General features: G+C 60.9%; 2 protein-coding genes and 1 pseudogene across 3 annotated transcripts; all 3 read left to right on the plus strand.

The window, feature by feature from the left end:
• Nucleotides 1–1,263: 1,263 nt before the first annotated feature.
• On the plus strand, nt 1,264–7,639 carry NR1H2 (nuclear receptor subfamily 1 group H member 2). 2 transcript variants are annotated; one of them, XM_016125670.2, is made up of 10 exons: nt 1,264–1,394; nt 1,506–1,639; nt 2,308–2,369; nt 2,449–2,580; nt 2,873–3,163; nt 3,245–3,528; nt 3,702–3,881; nt 4,542–4,641; nt 6,487–6,695; nt 7,073–7,639. In XM_016125670.2, exons 3-10 carry the CDS (start codon nt 2,327–2,329, stop codon nt 7,217–7,219), a joined length of 1,386 nt encoding a protein of 461 aa, XP_015981156.2. In that variant the 5' UTR covers nt 1,264–1,394; nt 1,506–1,639; nt 2,308–2,326; the 3' UTR covers nt 7,220–7,639. The 2 variants fall into 2 exon arrangements, with proteins under 2 accessions (XP_015981156.2, XP_015981157.2); XM_016125671.2 differs by lacking the exon at nt 1,264–1,394 and having other exon boundaries at nt 1,468–1,639.
• Nucleotides 7,640–13,421: 5,782 nt separating this feature from the next.
• Nucleotides 13,422–26,453, plus strand: POLD1 (DNA polymerase delta 1, catalytic subunit). Its single transcript, XM_016125525.2, has 27 exons — nt 13,422–13,648; nt 13,759–13,964; nt 14,258–14,368; nt 14,939–15,085; nt 15,168–15,293; nt 15,484–15,652; nt 15,728–15,809; nt 15,880–16,009; nt 16,334–16,500; nt 16,819–16,923; nt 18,273–18,413; nt 18,498–18,608; nt 18,874–19,065; nt 19,163–19,251; nt 19,324–19,440; nt 19,554–19,667; nt 19,948–20,095; nt 22,612–22,707; nt 22,809–22,946; nt 23,839–24,014; nt 24,303–24,455; nt 24,556–24,658; nt 25,063–25,195; nt 25,295–25,408; nt 25,741–25,793; nt 25,862–25,959; nt 26,348–26,453. Exons 1-27 carry the CDS (start codon nt 13,497–13,499, stop codon nt 26,451–26,453), a joined length of 3,477 nt encoding a protein of 1,158 aa, XP_015981011.2. The 5' UTR covers nt 13,422–13,496.
• On the plus strand, nt 17,229–17,346 carry LOC118611820 (annotated as a pseudogene).
• Nucleotides 26,454–26,757: the final 304 nt, after the last annotated feature.

A 26,757-nucleotide genomic window follows, 5' to 3' on the forward strand; every position in this document is an offset into this window, starting at 1 on the left:
TCTTTTTGGGTTGTGACAAAAGTGTTATAAATTGATTGTAGTGACGGTTGCAAGAACTCCATGAATATACAGAAAACATCAAATTGTACACTTTAAATGGGCGAATTGTATGGTTATGTAAATTGTATCTCAATAAAGCCGCTACAAAAACCCAGGATTTTTTGGATCGGTTCATCTGCAATTAGGTTTAGATAACAAAACTGCCACTGGCTGGACGCTTAGATATGCCAGGCACTGCCCCTCCTGACTCTTTACACCCTTTAAAAGAAATACAAATAATTTTCCCCATTTTCTGAGAAGGTCAACTGAGACTGAGAGCGATGTGACTTGCCCCTAAACTGTTGCAATTCATCGTTAGTTTATTTAAGCCTTTCGAACTATTCTAATAGTGAAAAGTTAAAAATAACTTCAACATCTGCAAGAATATACAAAGTTCAGACACACTGGTCTCCTTATTTTAGCCGGTGAACTGTTGTTCTCAATTTACGGATGAGGAAACTGAAGCACAGGGAGGGTAAATGGCTTGGCTCAACATTACACAGCCAAAAAGTGGCAGAGACCGGTTCAGCCATCCCCCAGTTGCCCACCATACCCACTTGTATTATCAGTAAAGTCTTCAGATGGAAATGTCCATAGCTTCAAGGCCAAACTAGAATGTACAAAACAACTACGGAAAGCAGGAATCGTATATTCCTTTTTTTAAAAAAAATGGACATATACTCAATATAGTCAACATAAGTCTGATTATCATGGGGGTGGGGAAGGAGTTTGGAACGATTTTCGATTTCTATCTGTTTAAGTATTGAGTTTTCTTTAAACGCTATTAGTTGAGTCTTTTCAGTAGGAGGATGCGCTTTAAAAAAATTCTATCATAAGTTATTTAAAAGATAATTTTGTTCTGGGTCTAAGTTTGTAGTTCAGCTTGATTAAACTAACAAGCAGCGCACTTCGAAAGTCAGAAAATTTATGACAACCCACAAAAGACAAACGTGATTTAAATCAGCCCTGTACGAAAGAAACTATAGTTGGGGAGGTTTATGTCAAGTAAACTTTCTGTCGGGAGCCCAGAGGAACGCAGGGCGCGTGTGAAGAGGGTGCGGGACTGCCCACGTCCGACGGAAAGAGTGCGGAACTCTTCTGCCGGCCCCAAGCGGAGCGACCCGGGAGAGGAAACTTCCGGTGAGCACAGGACTTCCGTGCGGGGCAGCCGATATGGTTAGTCCTAGGAGGACCGGAAGTCCGTCACCCCAGCTCCCCGCCTCTTTCCGGAAGTGACGCACAGCGGGGTTGCCGGAAGAAGTGGCGAAGTTACTTTTGAGGGGACCCGAGAGGCGGCGCCGTGCCAGGGGATACAGAGGAGGAAGACGAGGAGCGGAGCAAGGGGACGGTGGCAGGTGCACCCGAGTGTGGGGAGACGCGGGCGAAGGCCCGGGTCGGGGCTTCCCGTAGTTCTCTGCGCTGCTCCGCTCAGCCTCGTCTCTCCCCCCTCCTCCTCCCCTCCATAGCTCGCGTCGCCCCCGGTTGTTTCCAGGGCAACAGGAGTGGGAGACCCCGCGAGAGACCGCCCACGAGACCCTCGCGCGCAGCCATGAGCCCCGCCCCCCACTGGTGTTCGGAGCGGGGCGGGACCTGGAGCGAGGTGCGGGGGGCGGAGCCTAATGGGAGGAGAGGAGGCGGGGCTTAATGGGAGGAGATAGGGCGGGACCTGCGGGGGGTGGTACGGAGGGAGCCGGGCAAAGTGCTGGGGAGGCTCAGTATCGGGGGGAGTGAGAGTGGAACCTGGAAGGGATTGTGCGGGACCTCGGTGGAAAAGTTGGGGGCGGAGCATAACAGGAGGAGGTGGGGTCAGAACGAGAGGCAGGTTTGCTGCTTTGGCAGAGTGGGATGGAGTAAGAGTAGGTGGGGTGAAACTTAGTGGGAAAGAGGGAGTGAGGGCGGAGCAGGATTGAAGCTGAAGAAGCAGTATCTGGGAAGAACAGGTGGGCGGGACCTGGAGCAGGCAGAGCCTTAAGGAGGGGCGGGGCCTGGAGGAGGGTGGGGCTTGGGGCCTGTCCTGAGCAGAAGGGGGCGAGTCTTGTTAGAATTGGGAAAAAAAGTTTTAGAAGAATTGGAGGCCGGGGTTTGTAGACTGGCGGGGGCTGGGGGTGGAGGTCTGTGTGCAGTAAGAAAGGTTAGGGACTGACCACGTTCTAGGAGAGTTGAGGAGTCTGGAAGAGATGGAGGAGAGGTGCTCCCCTCAAGATCTATGGCTGAGCTAACTTGAACCTGCCTGGCCCCACTAGGCTCAGTCACCCCTGTATTTTGCAGACTGCTCCGTGACCCCACCATGTCCACCCCCACCACGAGTTCCCAGGATACCCCCTTGCCCGGTGAGCAATGCACCCCTCCTCAGCTCACTGCCCCATCACACAGTTGTCAGGAGAAACTCACTGTGCCTCCCTCTCCCAGGAAATGTTTCCCCTCAGCCCAGCGCCCCCTCTTCTAAACCCGTGGTAAAGGAGGAGCGTCCTGAGCCGTGGCCTGGGGGTCCGGACCCTGATGTCCCAGGCACCGATGGGGCTGGCTCAGCCTGCAGCGTGGGTGAGCTGGGGCCCAGAGACAGGGGCTGGGAGCTGGTATAGGGTTGGGGGCGGGACCCAGGAGGGGAGAGAGATCAGAAATGGGAATAGGAAGCTCCAGTTTCTTGTTGATTTTTTTTCTTCTGTTCCTCTCTGGGGTTCACTGACAGCACACATGTTTTCCTGTGAATCATCATCTTCCTCAGTCACCTTCAGTACGCTGGCCCTTTGCATTCGCTGTTGCGGGCCTGTCTCTCTGGCTGCCGTTTCTCTCTGTGGCTCTGTGTCTCATGGCTTCTCTTCACCCACCCTAGTCACCCCAGACCCAGCAGAGGAGCCAGAGCGCAAGCGAAAGAAGGGCCCGGCACCCAAGATGCTGGGCCACGAGTTGTGCCGCGTATGTGGGGACAAGGCCTCCGGCTTCCACTACAACGTGCTCAGCTGCGAAGGCTGCAAGGGCTTCTTCCGGCGCAGCGTGGTGCGGGGTGGGGCAGGGCGCTACGCCTGCCGCGGCGGAGGCACCTGCCAGATGGACGCCTTCATGCGGCGCAAGTGCCAGCAGTGCCGGCTGCGCAAGTGCAAGGAGGCCGGGATGAGGGAGCAGTGTGAGTGCCGGGGAGGGAGCATCGCCAGCCCAGCCCCTGCCCGTCCCTGGGGCCTCTGCTAAGGCCGTGTGTCCCCAGCAGGCGTCCTCTCTGAAGAACAGATCCGGAAGAAGAAGATTCGGAAGCAGCAGCAGCAGCAGCAGCAGCAGCAGCAGCAGCAGTCACCACCCGTGGGGCCAGCAGTCGGCAGCAGCTCAGCCTCTGGGCCCAGGGCCTCCCCCGGAGGGTCCGACGGGGGTGGCCAGGGCTCTGGGGACGGCGAGGGTATCCGGTTAACAGACGCGCAGGAACGGATGATCCATCAGTTGGTGACGGCCCAGTTACAGTGCAACAAACGCTCCTTCTCTGACCAGCCCAAAGTCACGGTACTGCCCCTCCTGCGACCCGGAGCAATGACGGGCCTGGCATGGTGGGGGAGCGAGGGGGCGCGGAGGGCAGGGCCATGGAGGGGAGGGTCTTCTAGGCTTTGCCTCAGTGCCCTCGTGGCCTGGGCTTACCACGGAGTCCTGATAGTAACCCCACCCCCACCCCATCCCAGCCTTGGCCCCTGGGTGCAGACCCCCAGTCCCGCGATGCCCGCCAGCAGCGTTTCGCCCACTTCACGGAGCTGGCCATCATCTCGGTCCAGGAGATTGTGGACTTTGCCAAGCAAGTGCCTGGCTTCCTGGAGCTGGGCCGCGAGGACCAGATCGCACTCCTGAAGGCCTCCACCATTGAGGTAATGGCCAGCCTGCCCATCCTCTGCTAGGCCCTTTCCTTCTGCCTGCAAGGAACCCCAGACGTGAGCCCTAGGATGGATGCTGGGAGCATTAGGATGAGCGAGACGCCTCCAATCCTTGCTCTCATGGGGATAATGTTCTACAGGGGCGTGTTGGGATGCTAAACAGAATAATTAGAGTCTCCCACAGGCCAAGGAGAGGAAAGGAAACAGGGTGAGGCTAGAATAACTGAGGATTGGGCTGGAGGAGCACACTTTAGAGAACGTGCCCAAAAGCTTATTCAGAGAAGTTGGCATTTGAACCGAAACAATGGTGACGAATAAGGATTGAGTGCCGAGTGTGTGCCAGGTTCCACTCCAAGTGTTGTGCACATGGCAGTGAACAGAACAGACAGAAAACCCTGCTCCTGGACCTTGTGACCAGCTGGGGAGGCTGTCCTGAGTGGAGGGCGCTGGGCGTGCCGAGTCCCGAGAAGCGAGAGAGCTTGGCGTGTCCAGTGTGCTGACTGTAGGCTGGTGTGGCTGCAAACGGGGACGGGTGACGGAAAATCCTGGTGTGGTCAGGCCCGCCATTCAGGCCAGGAGAGGGGAGACTCACGGCTAAAGGGTCCTGGACTCCTCGAGCCTTTCTCCTGGCCCATTCCTCCCTGCTGCCTTCAGATCATGCTGCTGGAGACGGCCCGACGTTATAACCACGAGACGGAGTGCATCACTTTCCTGAAGGACTTCACCTACAGCAAGGACGACTTCCACCGTGCGGGTACGGCCATGCGGGTCCGGGGCCGGGGGGGGGGGGTGCTGTTGCCTAGGAGACCTCGGCTACCACAGTTGCCTCGTCCCTGCCTAGGCCTCCATTTCTTCACCTCCAGAGGAGGGCGAGAGTTGAATTAGCCTCACAGCGAGTTAGAAGCGTGTTGCTGAGCGCAGTGGGGCACAGTGCAGGATGGGACGGGGGTAGTGTCTCTGCTCGTCTGTCAGGCATCCTGGTGGGAATTAAGACACTCTCTCCTCTCACACCCTGAATGCACCCAAGGGAGGCTGGGTCTCATCAGTCTGCTGTGAAATGCACAACCTATCCAACTGTATGAGCCGTCCTTAATCTCTGCGCTCCAAGAATCTCAGCTGAGGTGTGACCAAGCCTTCTGGAGGTAGTACAGATGAGCCTCAGTGGCTTTCTGGGCCTAGAGATATTTGGTTCTGGGAAGAGGCTTCACCTAGGAAAAGGGAGATGCGAGTAGCATTGCCCACCAGGGAACTGCTTGTGCAAAGGCCCTGAGGTGGAGAATAGCTGGATGATTTTAGGTAACTACACAGCAGCTAGAGCACAGAGTAAGGCTGGAGAAAAGGTTGGGGTCTTACCACTTCCCTCCATCCTCTGCCCCTGCCACAGCATAGGCCTCAGTTGTCTCCTGAAGATATTGCAGGGGATCCTCACTGGGCTCCCACCTCCACCCCTGCCCCAAAGTCTGTTCACACAGTGGTCAGAAGGGTCCAGTGAACCCCCAGGCCAGGTCACAGTCATCTGCTCAGAACCCTCCACGGCGCCCGTCCCCCTGGGAGGGTGGCGTACCACGGGCCCTGCGGGACTGGCTCCGTCCCTTCCCTCTCTGCCCCATTGCCTGCCCTCGCCCCTGCATTACCCTCTTCCAGCCACGTTGGCCTCCTCCCTCTCACTTGGAGCCAGTGAGTGTGCTCCCTCCTCAGAACCCTTGTGTTTGCTGGGCCCGCTTCCCACAACTAGAGTGACTGGCTCACCCTGGCTTGCCGGGTTCCTTTCCAGTTTTAACACTGTCTCATGGCTCAGAAAGCCCCTGAGGCCTGGCCAGAACAGATGGTAGTACCCTACCCGGAACACGCACATCCTCATAACGTGTTCCCTCCCCTTCTTCGGGCCCTTGCTCAAAAATCACCCTACAGCGAGGCCTTTCTCCTGTGTTACCCTCCTGTGACGATCTTGTGTAAGATGCTGATGTGATTGTCAATGGTCCCTGTTATCCTTCTGTGCGTTACCTTGATCTACAGAATTCACCACTATCTCAGAGGCTGGATAGGTTACTTACAACATTGTCTCTTACCTGTTCCCTCCACTCCCAAATGTGTCATAGAGCGTGGATTTTGTCTTGTAAACAGCCCTACTCAGGGCCTCACACATAGTAGGTGCCGAATTAAGTTTTTTTCTTTTTGTTTCTTGTTTTTTCCCAGTGAAAGTTTGATGAATGAATGAATGACAGAGTCACACTTGGGAATGAATTTGGGCTTTACCTTGAGAGCAGTAGAAGCCCCTGCAGGGGGTGACACCATGTGACCTGTGCTTAGCAGTCTTTCCTTATCCTGGGGCGAGGTCCCAGGAAACCAGGAGGAAGTGACGCTGGGGATGAGGATACTAGAAAATGCTGAATAAATGCCCGTTCCCATCGTCATTCCCTTCCTCGGGCAAGTTTTATAGCATGCCTTGTGCTACCCACTGTCACAGGCAGCGGGAACAGGCAAACAGAAGTGGTGAGCACTGTGACAGCTGCTGCTCTCACCTCGCTGACAGCAGGCAGCGTCAGGGCCTGGGCCTGGCTCAGGCGGGCGAACACATCACACGACCTCACCCCCACAGGCTTGCAGGTGGAGTTCATCAACCCTATCTTCGAGTTCTCACGGGCCATGCGGCGGCTGGGTCTGGACGACGCCGAGTACGCCCTCCTTATCGCCATCAACATCTTCTCGGCTGACCGGCCCAACGTGCAGGAGCCCAGCCGTGTGGAGGCGCTGCAGCAACCCTACGTGGAGGCGCTGCTGTCCTACACACGCATCAAGAGGCCCCAGGTAGCGGAGCCCAGCCCCAGGCTGAGCAGGCGCCATCCTGGGCCAGGGCGGGGTGAGGGGTGGGGGGAGCAGCCTTGCAGACCCACACGGGGATGGGTCCTGCTTCCTCGTCTGAACCTGGCTATGACTGACCCTCTCGCCCCAGCCCCCCTACCCCGGTACCTGTCTGAGCTCTGACCCACGTCCCCCCAGCACACCTTGTCTTCAGGCCTCTGGCCCAGGCATGGGTGGGGGATCCCCATGCTTTGGCCATCTGCTTCCTATAGTGGCTCTCCTGGCTTGGCTCGGGGACGGAGGCGCCCCTGTGGTCCAGGTCGGCTGCCCAGTGCCTCCCAGGCCCGGCCTGGCTAGCGCCCACCTGCCTCCGGTACCCGCAGGACCGGCTGCGCTTCCCTCGAATGCTGATGAAGCTGGTGAGCCTGCGCACGCTGAGCTCAGTGCACTCGGAGCAGGTGTTCGCCCTGCGGCTCCAGGACAAGAAGCTGCCACCTCTGCTGTCTGAGATCTGGGACGTCCACGAGTGAGGGGCCCCACCCTCCAACACACGGACACTGACACCCCTTCTTCCTCCTGGGGCAGGAAGGGGCTGGGCCTGGGATCCCACCCTGTGGCTGGAGCACAGCCCTGGCCCTGCCAGCCCTCAGCCCTCAGGATACGACCCAATCGGGGTCCAGGAGGCTTCCTCCCTGCCCACCAAGTCTTCCTGGGAGGTGTGGGTGGGTCATAGGTCCCAACCTCTGACCTCCCCGAGCACTCTCAGCTGCCCTCCCCACCCAGCTTACACTGAAGCCCTCTGCGCAGTGCACCTTGAACAGGGGGAGGGGTCAGCCCATGGCTCTCCCCACAGCCTGAGAGACCATAGGCTCCTCCCTCCCTCTGCTCCTTTTATTTAATAAAAACTTTAAAAAAAGGACAAAAATAGGAAAATAAAATATGAATAGAAATCTGCCCTGAGCCAGAGTGAGTCTGAGATGGACAAGGGATGGGCTGCCAGGGTCCTCGTCACTGGCTGGCGGGGAGGCCCAGAGTGGTTTGACCAGGTGCTGTGACGGTCCAGGAGACGCCCCTGATGGCCTCAGGTCACCTCCCTGTATGAGGCGAGGTGGAGCCTGCACATGAAAGGCAAGGAGAGTTTAAGTGGATGAGGGGACTGGGGCTTTGCTCAGTCAATAAACACTTGGCTGAAGCCGCTTGCGGGCGGGGCATTTGTGGCCATCCTGAGGACGCAGACGTCAGGCATCGCACAAGTGTGTTTGGAGCACTTTCTACTTGCCAAACACACTTTTAAGCACTGGAAGCCATGAACAAAAGTCCCTCCTGAGAGGCAGCTACCAATCAGGGCTGGCAGTGGAGGGTGGGCACTTTAACAGGGGTTATGTCCTAAACCGTGAGAATCAGGGTCCTGGACCCCCAAGTTCAGGAAGGGCACGTGCTGGGTCTGGAATGTGAAAGGCCCTGGAGTTCTCTTAATTCCTCCTTCCCATTTGTCAGGCCCTTAGGGGACACTGAGGTGAGCTGGATGGACAGTTCTGGTCCAGGGTGAATAATGGGGTGTTGCTTGGAGGGATGGGCTGGGTACTGAAAAGTTTGTTTTTTTAGGATAGGAGAAGGGACGGCAGAAAGAGTGGTCAAAAACAATACTCCCATTCCAAGCAGTGTGCTTGGCGCCCCACAGGCGTGCCCTCGCCCATGCTGAGTCTAGTTAACAGATGAGACAGGCCGTGAGCCTGGGACTTGAGCGCGCATCGCCCCGCCTCAGTAGGGACGGCAGTCATCAGGCCGCCGGAGGAACGGTGCCAGTGTTTAGCTGGTCCTCTCCGAGTGGCCTGGGGTGGGAGGCGGGCGCAGGACGGAGGCGCGGGGGTCCCCAGGCCTGGGGCGAGCGCAGGCCGCCAGGAGAGGGCGTGGATTTGGTCACTTACGTCAGCAGGGGGCGGGGTTTGTCGGGAAATCGTCCGCAAGGGGTCGAGGCCGCACCCCCTGTTGGAATGAGGGGCGTGGCCAGGCTGTGGTGGGCGAGGCCAACCCTAACTTGGGCGGGAGGGGCGTGGCCCGGCCCGGCGCGCGGCGGCTCTGGACCTGCGCGCGCCGGAGTCAGGGGTCACGGCGGCGTAGGCTGTGGCGGGAAACGCTGTTTGAAGCGAGTGAGTAAAGGGAGACGGGGCATTGCGGGGGACTTGGCCTGGCAGAGTTTGGCTCGGAGGAGCCAGGCGCCAGAGGGTTGTCGTGGGACTCGCGGGGCGTGGCGGCGGCGGGGAACCCCTCGGCTCGGGGGGTGCGGGGGAGTCGCGGGGGAGAGGCAGCGGCCGGTGGGCCCAGGCGGGGGTGCGCGGGAAGATGACCCGAGCGGCGGTGGAGGTGGTTCCTTGGCATGCAGGGGACGGAAGCTCTGGGGTACCGGTACCGAGACGGGATCGGAGACGCACCTTGGAGGGAGACGCATCCAGGAGGCATTGGGGGACTGAATGGGGCACGTGGGGCGTGGTGTCATCCCTTATTCACTGAATGCTAAGTGCTCTGTTCCTGGCACTGTACTAGAAGCAGGGACTACAGCTCGAATGAGTCACAGAAGGCCCCTGCCTCAGAGGAAGACAGCTAGTGGACAAGAAGCAAGTAATAACGGTATAGCAGTGTTTTCAAGCAGTGATAACGTTTTCCCAAGTGAAGTCCAGTGTAGCATGCCGCTGTGGTTGGGGGGATCAGGATCACCTCTCTGGGGAAGTGACATTTGATAGAGAAGTCAGCCATGTAAAGAAAAATCTGGGCAGAGGGACCATCAAGTGCAAAGGCCCTGGGGTAGGAAGGAGCTCCACGAGTCTGTAGCTGGAGCAGAGGGAACAGGTTGTGGGGAGACAGTGGCGAGGAACCAGATTCTATTGGGCTTCGTAAGCCTTAGTATGGGGTTCGGCTCTTAGTCTGGATATGGAGCCGTGCGTCGTTTTGAGCATTAGGGCAACATGACCCCCCTGAGTTTTGAGAAACTCACCTGCTGAGTGAAGGCAGAATTTTAACAAGCTAGAGTGGAAGGGGGGACACCCATTAAGAGGCTTAGGTGGAGAGAATCCATCAGGTGCAGGTTGTCTTCGGGGTTTGAGCCACCAGGAAGTGGGGAAGAGGAGCCCAGGATGGCTGGGGTTTGAGGTTTGGGGTGGAGAGGGCTGATGGAGAGCAGGTTTAGGGGTGCCACTCTGAGGACAGAGCTTAGATGGAGTGAGTGAGTGGGCAGCGCCCCAGCTTCATAGCCCTGCCCACTCCTGGAACCTGTCGCTGCCTCATCCCTCTTCCTTCCTGCATTCTCTCCTGTCCCTTTGAATGGTTCCTTCCCCACTCAGGCCCTTTGCTGCTCCCTCTCTCCTCCCGTGAGGCTCTTTGCTCTGTTCAGTCATTCCATAAGCTGCTCTGTGGCAGGCCCTTTGCTGGGCACTGGGGTTCAGCGGTATTTCAGTTTGCTTGGGGAAGGATGGGAAGTCTGGGTCCACAGTGCTCTGAGCTGTGCAGAGGCAGCACTAGTCTTCGGCCCGGAGAGAGGAAGCTGGGGGCTCAGGGGAGACTCACAGGGTTGGTGACAAGAGGAGTCTAAACTGATATGACTCGAAGTAGCCGGTGTTCCAGGCGCTGTGCTGGGGCTTCTGACCTGAATGAGGCCCTGACCCTGTTTTTGAGGCGCTCACAGCTTGAAGCAGTCCTGGCTCGGGGCACACATGTGCAGCACGGGGAGTAGCACAAGGCACTGTGGGAGCCCAGGGTGGCGGACCGGCCGGGAGGTGGCAAGCCAGAGCTCAGTGTCTGAGGCTGCAGAGGTGAAGGAGGATTCGTCCACCAAACACCTCTCGAGGCCGGGCCCCTTGCTGGGCCATGATGGTGACTCCGAGAGGTGTCAGACCCTGCCTTCGAGGAGTCCCCATCTACCGAGGGAGTCCAACATAGGCATAGATGATCCCAGCCTTTGACGGGCCTCGCCTAGCAGGTGACATTTGATGCAGGATCTGAAGGAGGGGAGAGAGGAAGCCATAGAGGCATCTGGGGAGGGACGTTTTGCAGGACTGAAGGAACAGCCTGTGCAAAGGTCTTGAGGCAGGACTGGGCCGCGCATATTTAGGGAGCAGAGGGGAGGTGAGTGGCTAGAGCCGAGTGAGCAGTGGGGAGAGGGTGGGAGGCGACATACGGACGTCTTGTGGGTCAGGACAGAGACTTTGCTTTATCGCAGCATGAGACAGGACCCAGGTAAACACCAAGCAGAAGAGGGACCGGGCTGGGAGCCGGGCGGGGGCTGGGCAGCCGTGGAGCTCAGGTCTGTTGGAGGCAGGTGGGATGTGCAGGCGCAGTGAGCCTGAGGTCTGAGTCGGGGACAGAAGTTGCAGTGACTCCACCGTTGTCTGATTTGAGGGAGGCCATGGGGGTGCAGGAGCAGGTTTGGGAGGAGATCAGGAGCCTGGCTTTGGTGTTTGAGGTGCCTCAAGAGGCAGCCGGAGCCGGCAGCCTGTGGCCCAGGGAGAGCTCTGGGCCAGAGATGCAGAGGCAGGTGTGATCCACACAGAGATGGTGTCCGGAGCTGTGAGACTGGCCAAGGGAGTGAAGGTCACAGAGCAGCCCATCCCTGGCCCAGAGTGGGCACTCACCGTCACGTGATTGCGGCAGGTGCCAGCTGGTATCTGCCATGAAAGGTGGAGATGGGGAGAGGGCACCGCGTGTGCCAGGACCGCTGAGGGGGGACACACGGGGGCCTCCTTCCTTCTGATGCTTCCTCGGCCACCTGTGTTGAGGACAGTGTCCAGAATGGACACCTAGCAAAGGAATCTAGATTTTGCTCCTGGTGACACATTCCCTCTGCCTCTCTCCACTGGCTACAGCCCATTGGCCCCGCTAGGCCTCCCTCTGCCGGAGCCGGTCTGGCTTCACCTCTGGGCACCTGTGAGCCCCTCAGCTTCTTAGACCCCACGTTGTTAGATACATGTTTTTTCATGCAAAAGGTAACACGAAATACAGCGTTCTCCACCTCGCTCTCTCTACCTTGCTCTCTCTACCTTAACATCTTCCAGAGCCGTTCGTGTCAGTATGTATATATCGGGCCCTTCCTCATTCCTTTATTCCATGGAGCGGAATCAATGCGATTTATTTAAACAGTCCCCCCGGGGAGGGCATCAAGGTGGTTTCCAGCCTTTTGCGATCGGCAGACAACGCCGCCAGAAATCACCTTGCAAGGGCGGCTTTTCATCACGTGCAACATGTCGGAGGTGTGACCCCCTGGTTGCGGGACCACAGCCTCCCCGCTTTGGTGCCTTAACCGACATTTGTTTTACGTGGAGTGAAGTGCACAGTCCTGAGTGCACAGCATGTTCTTGTCGGCCTAGAAGCTTCCGCCGCGCCCCTCGCTTATCTTTTCCCACCCCAAAAGGAGCCACTGCCCCACCCCCCGTGCAGACTCATGGCCTCACCCGCATTTGGGGTACATTTGGGGTACGTGCACTCAGAAGGGGGGAGGGGAAGGGGCTGGAGGCCCTGCTTCCTTTTGAGGCCATCCTGGAAGTCACACCCTGTATGGTCACTCTGGTTCCGTGCGGGGTCCCAGTGCTCTGACCACCTCCAGCAGTGTATTCCGTGAATTGTGGTCTGGAGCTGGGCTGCCTGTGGCGGCTCTGAGCCCCAGCAAGGGTCTGTCGCAAGAAAGGGCAGAGGAGAGACCAGATGTGGGGCGATAGTTACAGAATCCAGGGGGTCCTCTGGACAGGGGACAGCTGACCTGTCCCCTCTGCGTCCTCCCTCCCGGCTGGGTCTGGGGTCTGTTCCAGGACCCCACAATCCCCTGTCCCAGCCTGATGCTGGGAGACACATGCCATTTTAAAATTACTTTTCCTTTTTTAATCATTCCGAAGTTACAGGAAAGTTGAAAGAATAAGAACAGAAGAAGCTGCCTACCCTTCATCCAGATCCGCCTGTTTTCACATTTTATTCTGTGTTTATGGTTTGCGCGTGCACTTCCAAACTTATTTTCAGAATCAGAATGTCCTGCATGCGCCGTGGCTGGCTGTCCACCCCCGAGTACCTGAGTATGCTTCCTTGGGACGTTCTCCTACCGGACCTCGGCGAGGTCACTGACTCACACAGGCTTGACCGGCCAAGGTCACTGGTCTCGTCTGCCAGAGGCCGTGTGCCTCTACATCACTACACCCTGTCGAAACGCACCCCCAGTAACTCCTTACAGGACCAATTAAGAAAACATGTACCCACGTATGAAGGACAGTCTTTGTTTAGTTTTTATTTTGTTTGCCACATCGAATCCTGGATTCAGAGGGGGTTACCATAAAGGGTATCTTGGGGACAATTGGAGAAATCAGAAACTGGATTCTTCGTGTTTTTAATGAGTCGGCGTTAAGTGTTCTGATCGTTGACCGTGCTTATTTAAGAGCGTGTCCTTGTTCTTCAGAGTTTCACAGTTAACTTCCAAACGGTGCAGGAAAACACATAATGCGGTGTCTGCACATCACACGTGGTGGGTAGAGGCAGTGACAGTGAAGGTGGCGATGTGTTTTCGCTCGGGCAATCTGGGTGAAGAGAGTGCATTCAAAATAAGAAGGGCTTTTGCCCACGCTTCGCTTTCAGGTGCGATGGGAAGCCTTGAAGCATTTTGAGCCAGGGAGGGACCGGGTCGGATTTGCATTTTGGCACAGTGATTGGCCTGGTGAAGGTGGGTCCCAGCTGCTTTTCAAACGAAGGCCCGGGGTGATGGGGTGCAGGGCACCTAGGACAGGTTTATGGGGAAGAAGTGATGGATGTGCAAAGGACCAGGTCTCTGATAGGGAGATGGAGAGCAGGGCAGGTAAACGGGACGAAGGCCGTGGAGGGCCTGAGCGCTATGTGGGAAGGGTCGTCGGGCTGAGGCGGGGAGCAGGATGTAATTGCATTAGCCACTGGTCGTCAGGCATCTGGGATGTGCCGGCACCCCACGCCTACAGGTGAGCTACCTTCCCAGGCACTCAGGGGCGTTAAAAGGCTCACAGTCATGGCGGGTGCACGGGAGGCTGTGGAGAAGACGGGAGTCCTCACTTGGCCCTGACTCATGCAGCAGGATGGACGGCAAGCGGCGGGCGGGCCCTGGGCCCGGGGCACCCCTGAAGCGGGCCCGTGGGGGCCTCTGGGACGAGGAGGATGCACCCCGGCCATCCCAGTTTGAGGAGGAGCTGGCGCTGATGGAGGAGATGGAGGCGGAGCACAGGCTGCAGGAGCGGGAGGAGGAGGAGCTGCAGCCGGCCCTGGAGGGGGCCACGGACGGTAAGGCCTAACATGGGGAGCCTGTGCTCCCACCCATCGTGCCTCTGAGCCCAGGGCCACAGAGCCGCCTTGTAACCTTTGACTCCATGCCAGTATGCCACCTTTATGGCTTACCTTCTCTGCTGATCTTGACCTCTGACCCTGCACTCTCCAAAGTTTTCAGCCTCATCCAGACCACGACCCCCACCTGTCGGATGCCACCTGAGGGGCTATGGGCTTGGCTGGGAGGGTGGTTACTTATATCCGAGGAAGGACCACGAGTCCACGTGACGCCACTTCCCTCCCCCACCCAGGGCAGTTCTTGACGGCCATGGACGCCCGCTGGCGTCGGCCCACCCCGGCCCCCCTGAACCCCCAGACAGAGCCTCTCATCTTCCAGCAGTTAGAGATCGACCACTATGTGGGTGAGTTTGGGGGACAGGCCCAGTGAGTGGCAGGAGGGACCGGGGCTCTCAGGGTGGAGGCCTGGCCAGGACAGCCCCTCTTGGTTTTGGGGAGGGCATCGCCACGGACAGCCTCCACCCAGGTGGGCATCGCAGAAGCTGGCGAGGGCATCAGGTTGCAGGTGCCAGGGGCTGGGGTGGCAGGGTGCATGATTGCAAAGGGGCAGCTGGAGGGAGCAGTTTAGTGACAGAATAATCTCGTGTCCGGATTTTGGTGGTTACGTGAACCTCTACGTGCATTGAAGCTCGTGACATTCCATTCTCCAAGTCAGTTTTACTTCTTAAGAGAATAGATTTTTTATTTCTTTTTTTTCTTCTTCTTTCTTTTTCTTTTCTTTTTTTTTGCAAAAACAGCTGGGGACTCTCTAGCTGTGGGGTGGGGACTGAGGCGTGGAGATGAGGCAGAGGCCGGGTGGGCGGACGCACCCCACACGACAGGAGGCGGGGCGGCTGTGTTCCCCCAAGGGAAGGGCTGGGTGGGCAGCATTTGTGGGCTCATGGGCAACGCCTGCCTCGCCCCCTGACACTCAGGCCTAGCGCGGCCCCTGGATGGGGCGCCCCCGCCGTCCCACCACTCCGTGCCCATTCTCCGTGCCTTCGGGGTCACTGATGAGGGCGTCTCTGTCTGCTGCCACATCCATGGCTTTGCACCCTATTTCTACACGCCGGCGCCCCCTGGTGAGTGGCCCAGACCTGGAAGATCCCTCTCCCTGGCCACCTGTGGCCCTTGCACTTCTGACCAGCACCCCCGTAACCCCAGGCTTTGGGCCCGAGCACCTGAGCGGCCTGCAACAGGAGCTGAATGCGGCCATCAGCCGGGACAATCGTGGCGGGAAGGAGCTCACGGGCCCGGCCGTGCTGGCCGTGGAGCTGTGCTCCCGGGAGAGTGAGTGCCCCCTGGACCGAGGGGTGGAGGGGTCTCTGCCCCCGGGACCAAGCAGGTGGGGGTCCCAACCCCCTGGGACCAAGCGGGTGGGGGTCTGTGCCCCCCGAGACCGAGGGGGTAGGGGTCCGTGCCCCCTGGGACCGAGCAGGTGGCGGTCCCTCCAGGCCGATGCCAGCCTCCTCTGCCACAGGCATGTTCGGGTACCACGGGCACGGCCCCTCCCCATTCCTGCGCATCACCCTGGCCCTGCCCCGCCTCGTGGCCCCCGCCCGCCGCCTCCTGGAGCAGGGCGTCCGCGTGGCGGGCCTGGGCACCCCAAGCTTTGCACCCTACGAGGCCAACGTGGACTTCGAGATCCGGTATGGCCCCGTCTGGCATCTCTGACCCCCGCCCCAGCCTCTGCCGGCCCCCGCTCACTGACCATCCCCCTCCAGGTTCATGGTGGACGCGGACATTGTGGGCTGCAACTGGCTGGAACTCCCGGCTGGGAAATACGCTCTGAGGCTGGAGGGGAAGGTGCGCGACCCCTAGGGGTGCAGGGCGGGAGGCTGGGACCCTGCAGCTGCTGACCCTCTTGTCCCCACAGGCCACTCTCTGTCAGCTGGAGGTGGACGTGCTGTGGTCAGACGTTGTCAGTCACCCGCCAGAGGGGCCGTGGCAGCGAATTGCACCTCTGCGTGTGCTCAGCTTTGACATTGAGTGCGCCGGCCGCAAGGGTCCGTCCCGGCCCAGGCTCCCCCTCCCCCCCTCCACACATCCCCATGGGGGCATCCGGCCCCGGAGGTCCCTGGTCCTTGCATGTCTTGGGCTCACTGGGCAGGGGTGAGAGGAGTAAGAGTGAACAAGTGGGCAGGTCACTGTAGGACACAGCAGTGATAGTGTGACAGGCAGCTCCAGACAGGTGGGCAGGGTCACCTGGGGCGAGGAGGCAGCGTGGAAGGGAGGGAGCCAGGGTCTGTGGCAGAGGACAGGCTGGGGGAGCAGGGGCAGCCGCCACTCTGGAGCTTCACCAGGTGCCCTGTGTGCCCCTCCCCCTGCAGGCATCTTCCCCGAGCCTGAGCAGGACCCTGTGATCCAGATCTGCTCCCTGGGGCTGCGCTGGGGCGAGCAGGAGCCCTTCTTGCGCCTGGCACTCACCCTGCGGCCCTGCGCCCCCATCCTGGGTGCCCAGGTGCAGAGCTACGAGCGGGAGGAGGAGCTGCTGCAGGTGGCTGTCCTTCTGTGGCCCCCGTGCTCTTCAGCATCCCGTCCCGGTCTGCACACCCCCGGTGCAGGACCAGTTTCTGAGCTCTCCCCAGCGTGGTCCCCAGATCCTCAGACCTGTGTCCCCGGGCTCAGTCAGGTCCCTCTGCGTTGAGGGCCCAGTGTGTCCCTTCCAGGCTCTGTGTCATTTCCAGAAGCATCTGCCTAATCTTTCTGTCACCGGCGGGAGGGCTCTCAGGCTGCTCTGGGGGACTTCTGGAACATTCCAGGCAGGGGCGACCAGGATGACAGGCAGAGTGACCCTGTGTGCTCCCCGCTCCAGGCCTGGTCAAACTTCATCCGTGCCATGGACCCCGACGTCATCACCGGCTACAACATCCAGAACTTCGACCTCCCGTACCTCCTCTCGCGGTCCCAGATCCTCAAGGTAGGGCAGGCGGTGAGCAGGCTGTCTTGCCATCCCCACCTCCCCCACCCACTCCCCAGGGGCGCTGTCCCCTCAGCGGTCCGCCTGGCTCTGTGTGCCTGCAGTCTGCGGCCCCAAAGGCACCCCTAGAACCTCACTTTACCCTGTCCCATCCTGCTCAGTCTAAAAAGTGAACGTGGTGTTTGCAGAGGCGAGGAGGGCATCATGGTGAAGAGGCTCGTGCCCTGAGGGACGCAGTGAGGTGTGCAGGCATGCAGGGCCTGGGGTTCTGGGCTGTAAAATGCGTCAACAAAAAAAAAGGCAAAGGCTACAGCCGTGCACCCTGAACACGCCCAATCCCATCTGGTCTTGGAAGCTAAGCAAGGTCGGGCCTGGTTAGTACTTGGATAGGAGACCACCTAGGAAGATGAGGTGCTGTAGGCAGGAAAAATAAAAAAAAAAAAAATAGGAAAAAGGGGTTCTTTGAAGTAGATGTTAAAACTTTGGTGCTTGTTCTACTGGGTGTACGGGGTGTATGGGGTGACAGCTCCCTGGGGCTGCCGTGACGATGTGCCCCCCATGCCCTCTGTCAGCCTAAGACCAAGGTCTCCCACGGTTGGTTCCTTTTGAGGCCTTTCCTAGCTTCTGGTGGCCTCAGACATCCCTGGTCCTTGTCCCTGCCATGTCCTCCTCTGGGCCTGCCTCTGCTCAGAGTCTCCTTGTTCTAAGGACACAGCGATAGTGGGTCCACGCCCACCCTGCAGCCTCTATCACCTGCAGAGACCCCAAGAACCTCATTCTGAGGTTTGGGGGTTATTTGGCATCTTTTAGGGGGCCACAATTCAACTCATAACAGGGGGCATATTGTATTATTTCCTCCTTTTCTATATGTTTGGGCAATTTTGTAATGAGAAAAGGAAGCCATACTTCTGGTCCCCAGCAGCAGCAGGGCAAGTCACTCTAAGCCAGCCATTCACACTCTGGCTGCTGGACCCTCCCACATCACCGTTTCCAACACAGACTCCACTGTGCACCCACCAGCTCTCCAAGTTCAGCATCCTGTCTGCTCCTACATTTCCTGTCTGGGTGCAGCCTTACAGCCACTGGGTGCCATCCTTGTCCCCTCCCCGTAGCAGTCTGACTCCTGACTCTGCCGGCCCAGCCTCCTGTCCCTTCCCTCTAGCCACGGCCACCCAGCCCCAGAGGGTCTTTGCACCGGAGCCACCCGCCCTCGGCCCCGTGCCCGGCAGCAGAGAGCCTCGTCAGAGGGGCAGTTGTGGGTGGTCTGGTCTCTGTTCCTCTGGTGCAGGCTGGGGCTGCAGGCCAGGGCCACCCATCCCCCCAGCAGCTGCCGCATGCTGTGTCCCCAGGTGCAGGGGTTCCCTTTCCTGGGTCGCGTGGCCGGCCTCCGTTCTACCATCCGAGACTCGTCCTTCCAGTCGAAGCAGACGGGCCGGCGGGACAGCAAGGTGGTCAGCATGGTGGGCCGGGTGCAGATGGACATGCTGCAGGTAGGCAGGTGAGGTGGGCAGGGTGCTGTCTTCTGGGGCCACCTTCTGGATGCCCAGAGCCCACCTGCCCTTCGCCCACCCCAGGTTCTGCTGCGGGAGCACAAGCTCCGCTCCTACACGCTCAACGCCGTGAGCTTCCACTTCCTGGGCGAGCAGAAAGAGGATGTACAGCACAGCATCATCACCGACCTGCAGGTGCCCCGCCCGACCTCCACTCAGCCTTGCATCCACTCCCCTGCCCTCCTGTCCCTCGCCTGAACCTCCTGCCCCCGACCTCCAAGCTCGGCCTGCAGGTGTGGCTCCTGCTCCTGCCTGCGTGGGTGGCCTCTGGCACCATGGCCTCGGTTTAGCTCACCTGCCCCATCTCATCCGCACGAGCCCTCGCACTGCTCCTGGTCCCGCCCGCCTGGGCCTGGTGCCGCCCCTGCCCTCCTGACACTGCGCTGTGCCCGGTTCCCAGAACGGCAATGAGCAGACGCGCCGCCGGCTGGCGGTGTACTGCCTGAAGGACGCGTACCTGCCGCTGCGGCTGCTGGAGCGACTCATGGTGCTGGTGAACTTCATGGAGATGGCGCGCGTCACGGGCGTGCCCCTCAGCTACCTGCTCGCCCGTGGCCAGCAGGTCAAGGTCGTGTCCCAGCTGTTGCGGCAGGTCAGCGGGCAGAACGCAGGGTGGCCCCCCTCCTCCTCCCCTTCCTGGGGGTGGGCAGCCCTGATTGTGCCCACCCTCCACTCCCCACGTCCTCCAGACCATGCGTGAGGGGCTGCTGATGCCCGTGGTGAAGACGGAGGGTGGCGAGGACTACACGGGAGCCACAGTCATTGAGCCGCTCAAAGGGTGAGGCCCTCAGCGGGGTGGCCTGGCGGGGTGGCATGGGCACTTGGGCCCTGACTCCTTGGGTCCCCCCAGGTACTACGACGTCCCCATCGCCACCTTGGACTTTTCCTCACTGTACCCGTCCATCATGATGGCCCACAACCTGTGCTACACCACACTCCTGCGGCCCGGGGCCGCTCAGAAACTGGGGTATGGCCCTCTTCACGCCCGGTGGGGCTGGGGACCCAGACATAGTGGGGCAGGGAGATGCGAGAGGCGGGAGATGGGGGGCCCAGCGTCACCCCCGCCGTCCTCTGGCGCAGCCTGACGGAGGACCAGTTCATCAGGACGCCCACTGGGGACGAGTTCGTGAAGACGACGGTGCGGAAGGGGCTGCTGCCCCAGATCCTGGAGAACCTGCTCAGCGCCCGCAAGAGGTGGGTGCGGGCCCGCCCTGCCGCCCAGCGGAGGCCTCCAGAGCCCTTGTCCTATGGGTCACCCCAGGGCCGGGCCCCACCATCTCCCACCTCTCGCGTCTCCCCGCCCGACTATGTCCGTGTCCCCAGCCCCCATCCTGCGGGTCACCCCAGGGCCGGGCCCGCCCTGCCGCCCAGCAGAGGCCCCCAGATCCCCCACCCTGCGGATCACCCCAGCGCCACCAGGCCACACTTCCCTGTAGCTGGGTGTGAATGACAGTGAGACACCCCCCCCCCCCAGGGCCAAGGCTGAGCTGGCCAGCGAGACAGACCCCCTGCGGAGGCAGGTCCTGGATGGGCGGCAGCTGGCGCTGAAAATCAGCGCCAACTCCGTGTACGGCTTCACCGGCGCCCAGGTGGGCAAGCTGCCGTGCCTGGAGATCTCACAGGTGAGCACTTGGTCCCCGCCACACACCCCCTCTGAGAGAGCTGGGGCCACAGTAGCCGGCAGGGCCCAGGTCGCTGCCTTTCAGAGAGGGGACGCTGGAGTGACAGGTTCGTCAGTTGTCAGTACACCATCACCGAGCATCCGTGCGTCGGCCTTGTTCCCTGTGGACAAGAGTTCCCATCCTCGTGCGGGGACACGGACAGTGGCAGCAGTAGAGGCACCGAGGCAGACAGTTGTCTCTGAGGGCTCCGCAGACGAGTGGGGGGGTGGGGAGCTGTGGTTTCACTCATGCTGCCCTGCGGTGCAGCCACCCTGACAGACCCCACGTCCCCGGCCATGTACCCCAGCCCCTCACCTAGCCTAGTCCCCGCGAGGGTGGGAGCGGAGGACAGATCTGTCCCTCCTCCTGATGGGAGACAGGAGGACAGGGCCAGTCCGTGCGGGGCCAGACGGGACCTGGCATCTCCCAGCGGTGCAGTCAAGCTCCAGCACTTGGTTTGCTGTGTGTCCCCGGTCCCCGGCAGAGCAGGCGTGAGGGTCCCCTTCCTGCCCCTGGGTGAGGGCCCCAGTCAGTATGCCCGGTCCGTGGCCTGCTGCCTCCCCCGCAGCGGTGTCCTCGGCCTGTCCAGTGGGCCCACAGGGCAGTCACAAGGGGCTGTGGTCTTGTCCACTGCGAGCAGCACCCTAGCTCAGGGCCCAGCAGAGCCTCAGAAAGCTGTTCCCGACCAGCCTCTCCATGCCTGGGTCCCGGCACGGCCCAGACTCGGTTCCCTCCAGCCATGGGGCACGAGCCCGTCATTGTGTGCCCCTCAGTGAAAGGCTTAGGAGACCTGCCAGCGACAGGGCCTCGTGCACACACGCACCCCCTGCAGACTAGGAGAGCCCCCTAGTCCAGGGGTCCCCAACCCCCAGGCCGCAGACCGGTACCGGTACCGGTCTGTGGCCTGTCAGGAACCGGGCCACACGGCAGGAGGGGAGCAGCGGGTGAGCGAGCGACGCCTCATCTGCGTTTGCAGCCGCTCCCCAGCGCCAGCATCGGCGCCTCAGCTCCGCCTCATCCTCAGGCTGTCGAGTCTTGTAGGAGCACCGGTCCCTGGTGCCACAAAGGTTGGGGACTGCTGATCTAGACCATCTTCAGACCTAGCGATTTGCTAGAAGGACTCAGAACTCAGAAAAGCCATTGTACTCGTGGTTACAATTTAATATGGTGAAAGGGAAGAGATTAAGTCAGCCAGGGGCAGAGGCGTGGGCCGCAGTCCAAGAGAGATGGACACCACTCCCTCGCCTGTCCTCGTGGACCTGTGCGTCCTGTGCCTGTTCTTTCCGACGGGGACATGTGACAGCACATACCAGGGAAGCTCACCGAGCCTCGGTGTCCAGAGTTTTTTGGAGGTCTGTCACATAGGGCTGGCCAACTACCAGGTGGCTGACCTTGGTCTCCAGCCACAGTAGAGGTCAGGCTGATACCATGTGGCCCCAGGTGAAAAACATACTTGGCGGGCAGGACGTCCCCAGGGCAGAGAGGTCCCCTCCCAGGGGCCAGCCAGGAGCCAAGCCTCCCTTTGGGCAAAGTGAACCCCTTGCTGGATGCCCCTCTTCCCCGTACTCAATGGCCTCATACTCCCTGGGGGCCTCCCCCAGCCTCTTCAAGGGAAAGAAGTTGACGTTTGGCCATCAGGGCCCAGCTCCTGAGCAAGGCCAGCGGGAGGTGTGTGTCTCTGCTCCCCAGGGGCTCCCTCATGCAGCTGACGCCTCTGACCGGTCTGTCCTCTCTGGGCCTCTTCCCTGTGTCCCTGTGGTGCCTCTGTGTCTTAGCCTGTCATTTCTGTCTCAAGCTTAGGGGGCAGGGGGGTGGGGTAATTTTAAAATACTGAGTTATTCTAGAAAAATAAAAAAGCACAGAGCAGGCAGGGCACAGTGGAGGCAGGTAGTGGGGGGTGAGGGGGGTGTAGCCCAGATCTAATCAGCAATTGCCAAAATTGTAAGTAGCCTAAAGGCTCCAGTTAAAAGACAGGTCTTCTCAGGGGATTCACCCATCTCACCCAGCCTCGCTCTCCTTACTTGTTAAGTGACACTTGAAAAGGACTGGTTTTTGGGGGAGCAGACCCCAGCCCCACGGGCATTTGGAAGTCTGTAGGGTCATTTCTGGATGCCCGAGGCTAGAGGGTGGTGCTGCAGGCTTTCTGGGAGGGGACGTGAACGTCTGTGGTCTCGGATGTCCCCAGATGTCGTGGCAGCTTCGTGGTGAGAAACAGCCCATGGCCTCTCCTTGCTCTGGACTTTGCCATTCTCATTTGACGTGGTCAGTTCCTCCCGTGTCCAGAGTGCTGGGACAGGGACCCTTCTTTGCATCCGTTGAGGAGTGGCTTAATAGCCTGATTTGCAAACTTGGAACCTGAGGCCCAAGGGGACAGAGGGGCTCAGCGCAGTCCACACCTTCGGGAAGGGCTGAGGTGGGACTGCGAGCCTGCAGGGCACACCGCCCCTGGGTCCTACCCACTTGGTTTCCCCCCACAGAGCGTCACTGGCTTCGGGCGCCAGATGATCGAGAAGACGAAGCAGCTGGTGGAGTCCAAGTATACGATGGCGAGTGGCTACAGCGCCAATGCCAAGGTCAGGGGCCACCCTGCCCACTGCCCGGGACGGGCCTGGAGCTGCGCCTGGCAGGTGGGTGCAGGGGCCTCCTGGTCTCACACCCCCACCCACCACCCCAGGTGGTGTACGGCGACACTGATTCTGTCATGTGCCGGTTTGGTGTCACCTCTGTGGCTGAGGCGATGGCTCTAGGGCGCGAGGCTGCGGACTGGGTGTCCGGCCACTTCCCCTCACCCATCCGGCTCGAGTTTGAGAAGGTAAGTGCCCGCCGGGGCTCGGCGTGGGCAGGCGTGCATCTTGCCAGTTTCAGGGGGCCCCTCATTCCCAAGGTGCAAAGCTTATGAATGTATTTGCATGGGATCCTCATGTTTCCAGGGTCTCTATTTCAGGGTGCTGTGAGAAGGGCACTCTGGGCACCCCATTCATTGGAGTCGTCAGCCCCAGTTTCTGGGTTCTCCTGAGTCTGGGGCCATGTTTGTGAAACCTCCACAGCCTGGCCTTTGCACACAGTGCAGGGACCATGTTTCGACAGCCCTGTTGGTCTTGGAGCATCCCTGGTTTGGGGGTTCCTAGTACCTGTCGGGTGTGGGGGCCGCCTTGGGCAGCAAAGACCCCGACGGGCAAGTCTTGGCCTGGGGCTCCATTTTCCAGTGCCCCCGGTGCCCAGTGTGCAGCAGGCCGGCTCGGCAACGCGCCAGCAGACTTTGTCCCCAGGACACGAACCGTGGCTGAGCTGGGGAGTGCCCCTGCTCCTTTCACGGCCTCCCAGTTTGGGGGGTCACTACTTTCCCTGGTCCTGAGCCTTAATCCTCTTTGGGGGGTGCCCCTCGAATCCCCTATCTGCTTCAGCTCTGCCCCAGGCCCAGATGCGGGGCTCTCCGGGCTTCACCCCAGTATCTGGATCTCATGTGTAGGACCCGTCTCTAGGTGTATCCCAGTCTCCGTTTCAGAGTTAGGGGCCCTGGTATGGGGGATCCCTGGAATGCAGAAGATGTTCCTGGGCTTAGGCCCTGGGGTGTCAGGGTCCATTCCCCAACTGTCCCAGCCCCACATCATGGGGACCGTGTCTATCCTTTTCTGGGGGCACGTCTCAGGATTGGGGGCCAGGCCGTCCAGGTCCAGGGGTCTCAGCGCCGGCCCCCACCCCAGGTCTACTTCCCTTACCTGCTGATCAGCAAGAAGCGCTACGCGGGGCTGCTCTTTTCCTCCCGGCCCGACGCCCACGATCGCATGGACTGCAAGGGCCTGGAGGCTGTACGCAGGGACAACTGCCCCCTGGTGGCCAACCTTGTCACTGCCTCTCTGCGCCGTCTGCTCATCGATAGGTGTGTGGGGCCCTCTGTCCAGTCAGGCCAGGCCCGGACCCTCCCTCAGACCCAGAAGCCCCACCCCGCTCCCGTGGGGACACAGGTGTCAAGGCAGCTCGCCTCAGTGGACAGTGGTGGAAAGTGTGGAGTTAGCTGTGGGCTGAGGCCAGCCTCTGCCATCCCGCATCCCCTCCCCACCCCAGGTCTCAGCCCCCGAGCCGCTCCTGGTCCCCCAGCTGTGGGGTGATGGAGGTGCCTGCCCGGCTCCCAGCAGCCAGTGGTGACACCCCCACATCTGGTTCACAGAGACCCCAAGGGGGCAGTGGCCCACGTGCAGGACGTCATTTCGGACCTGCTGTGTAACCGCATCGACATCTCCCAGCTGGTCATCACCAAGGAGCTGACGCGCGCAGCCGCCGACTACGCTGGCAAGCAGGCCCATGTGGAGCTGGCCGAGAGGTCCGCCTGGCGAGGGCCCCTCCTGCCAGTTGAGCCCGCCACTTCCTGGGCCCCCGGTGGGCCCGTTGGCTCACCTGCCTGCACCCTGGTCTCTCCGCAGGATGCGGAAGCGGGACCCCGGGAGTGCGCCCAGCCTGGGTGACCGCGTCCCCTATGTGATTGTCGGGGCTGCCAAGGGCGTGGCCGCCTACATGAAGTCTGAGGTCAGGCCCACCTGGCTGCTGGGCCCGCCCGCTCTCACTTCTGCTTTCCGAGCCCAGGGGGAGGGTGTTTCCCTCTTGGGCCCCGAGGGGCCCTGACAGCTGCCCCCAGGAGTGGGCTCTGTGGTGCTCTCCTCCCAGGCCGGCCGCATCCTGTGGAGGGCACCCCGCCTCCCCCATCCCTCCAACCCCTCCCTCACACCCGTGGGCCCAGCCTCGCCGCACACCTGGAGTCTGCCATCTCCTGGTCCTCGTTCTCTAGTCTTGCTCCCTCGGATCCACACCCTCCCCCATCGTGCCCTGCGGCTGCTGTACCCCAGCCCCCGTTCGTGACCAGAGGGCACTGCAGGCAGTGGCCCGGGTGCCCGTCGCCCCAGCCCCTGGGTGTGACCCCTCTGTGCCCGCAGGATCCCCTGTTCGTGCTAGAGCACAGCCTGCCGGTCGACACGCAGTACTACCTGGAGCAGCAGCTTGCCAAGCCGCTGCTGCGCATCTTTGAGCCCATCCTGGGCGAGGGCCGAGCTGAGGCCGTGCTGCTGCGTACGTGCTGCGTGCGGGGCACCCAGGGTGGGTGGGGGAGGCCAGGGGAGGGGTTATTGGGGTAGCTGAACCACACCCACCCTCTCCCTCCCCCTGCAGGGGGCGAGCACACGCGGTGCAAGACAGTGCTCACGGGCAAGGTGGGCGGCCTCCTGGCCTTCGCCAAGCGCCATAGCTGCTGCATCGGCTGCCGCACCGTCCTCAGCCACCAGGGTGAGTGGGGTCCCGAGTCCTGGCCTCCGACTCCCCACCAACCTCCGCCATCACTGGGGTTCCTGGCATCCACCCTGCAGACCGCCCCTGCGGCCTGAATAGGCCCCAGCCCCCGGGTGGGCGGCCCCTCTTCAGTTGCTCCCCAGGGGGGTCCTGGACCCCCGCCCCAGGAGTTCCCCAGGGAGATTTCCCCGCACACTCGCTCCCTTGTTCTCTTGTCCGGGGACTTTCAGGAGCCGGGATGGGCAGCGGGTGGGGACGGGGCAGGGCTGGGGTGGCTAGCCCGGCCTCCGCCCCAGCCCCCTTGTGCTGACCTGGTCCCCGGCCCCCAGGCGCCGTGTGCAGGTTCTGCCAGCCCCGGGAGTCAGAGCTGTACCAGAAGGAGGTAAGCAGGTGGGGGGCGGCGGGCCGGGAGGCAGGCGTGGGGACCTCTGCTGACCCTGCTGTCCCCAGGTGTCCCACCTGAGTGCCCTGGAGGAGCGCTTCTCCCGCCTCTGGACCCAGTGCCAGCGCTGCCAGGGCAGTTTGCATGAGGACGTCATCTGCACCAGGTCTCAGGCGGCCCTCCCCCAACACCCCCCTTCTGGCCCTGGGGGTCGGGGGCCAGGGCTGCTGAGTGGAACAGGGCGGGGCGCCCAGTGCCTGCTGGGGAATGGCCCCCCAGCCCTGACCCCCTCCCGCGGGGTGGGGCCGGGCTTTCCCCAGGGAACAGGTGGGCGGGCTGGGTTCCCACGCCAGGTGACAGGTGATCTACGGCCGCTGGCCCCAGGCTTCAGCGGGTACCTACTGTTATCGGCTCCCCGCATGCCCACTGAGCAAACAGCAGCCACCCCGGGAGGGGGGCCGGGCAGCGGGCCAGGGTCAAAGTTCTGGGCGCGGGCCTCAGGTGCAGCCCAGGCAGCCAGCCCTGACCCTGACCCCGACCCCGCCCGCCCGCAGCCGGGACTGCCCCATCTTCTACATGCGCAAGAAGGTGCGCAAGGACCTGCAGGACCAGGAGCAGCTTCTGCGACGCTTTGGGCCCCCTGGTCCCGAGGCCTGGTGACCTCTGACCTCGCGGGCTTCCCAGGGGAGGGCTCTGAGGGATGGGACCAGCAGAGAATGAATAAAGTTCCCACTTTTTGTTACCTGGTGCTTTGTGGTGTCGTAGGGGAACAGGTCCACTATTAGGTGCTGGCAAGGGCAGATTTTCTCCGCTGGGGTCCCCTGACCCTAGGAGGCCCCCACCGGAACCCCTGCCTGCCACACAGACGCCTGGGCTCCCTCCTCTGCCACCAGCATACGCCGCAAGGCCTGCCTCAGTGTCCCCCGGGGCCCTGAGTGGATGTGGGCACAGCTCTGCCCAGCCA

This window comes from Rousettus aegyptiacus, unplaced genomic scaffold (genome assembly GCF_014176215.1).
Source record: "Rousettus aegyptiacus isolate mRouAeg1 unplaced genomic scaffold, mRouAeg1.p scaffold_m13_p_14, whole genome shotgun sequence".
Taxonomy (NCBI): domain Eukaryota; kingdom Metazoa; phylum Chordata; class Mammalia; order Chiroptera; family Pteropodidae; genus Rousettus; species Rousettus aegyptiacus.

Excerpts from the sequence above, each read along its gene's own strand:
- NR1H2 (XM_016125670.2), top strand. The coding sequence starts at position 2,327 with ATGTCCACCCCCACCACGAGTTCCCAGGATACCCCCTTGCCCG. Across the intron at positions 2,370-2,448 it reads CCAGGATACCCCCTTGCCCG|GAAATGTTTCCCCTCAGCCC; the intron begins GTGAGCAATGCA and ends TCCCTCTCCCAG. Across the intron at positions 6,696-7,072 it reads CACGCATCAAGAGGCCCCAG|GACCGGCTGCGCTTCCCTCG; the intron begins GTAGCGGAGCCC and ends CGGTACCCGCAG.
- POLD1 (XM_016125525.2), top strand. The coding sequence starts at position 13,497 with ATGGAGAGCAGGGCAGGTAAACGGGACGAAGGCCGTGGAGGGCCTGAG. Across the intron at positions 19,441-19,553 it reads GGGGCCGCTCAGAAACTGGG|CCTGACGGAGGACCAGTTCA; the intron begins GTATGGCCCTCT and ends CCTCTGGCGCAG. Across the intron at positions 22,708-22,808 it reads GCTACAGCGCCAATGCCAAG|GTGGTGTACGGCGACACTGA; the intron begins GTCAGGGGCCAC and ends CCACCACCCCAG.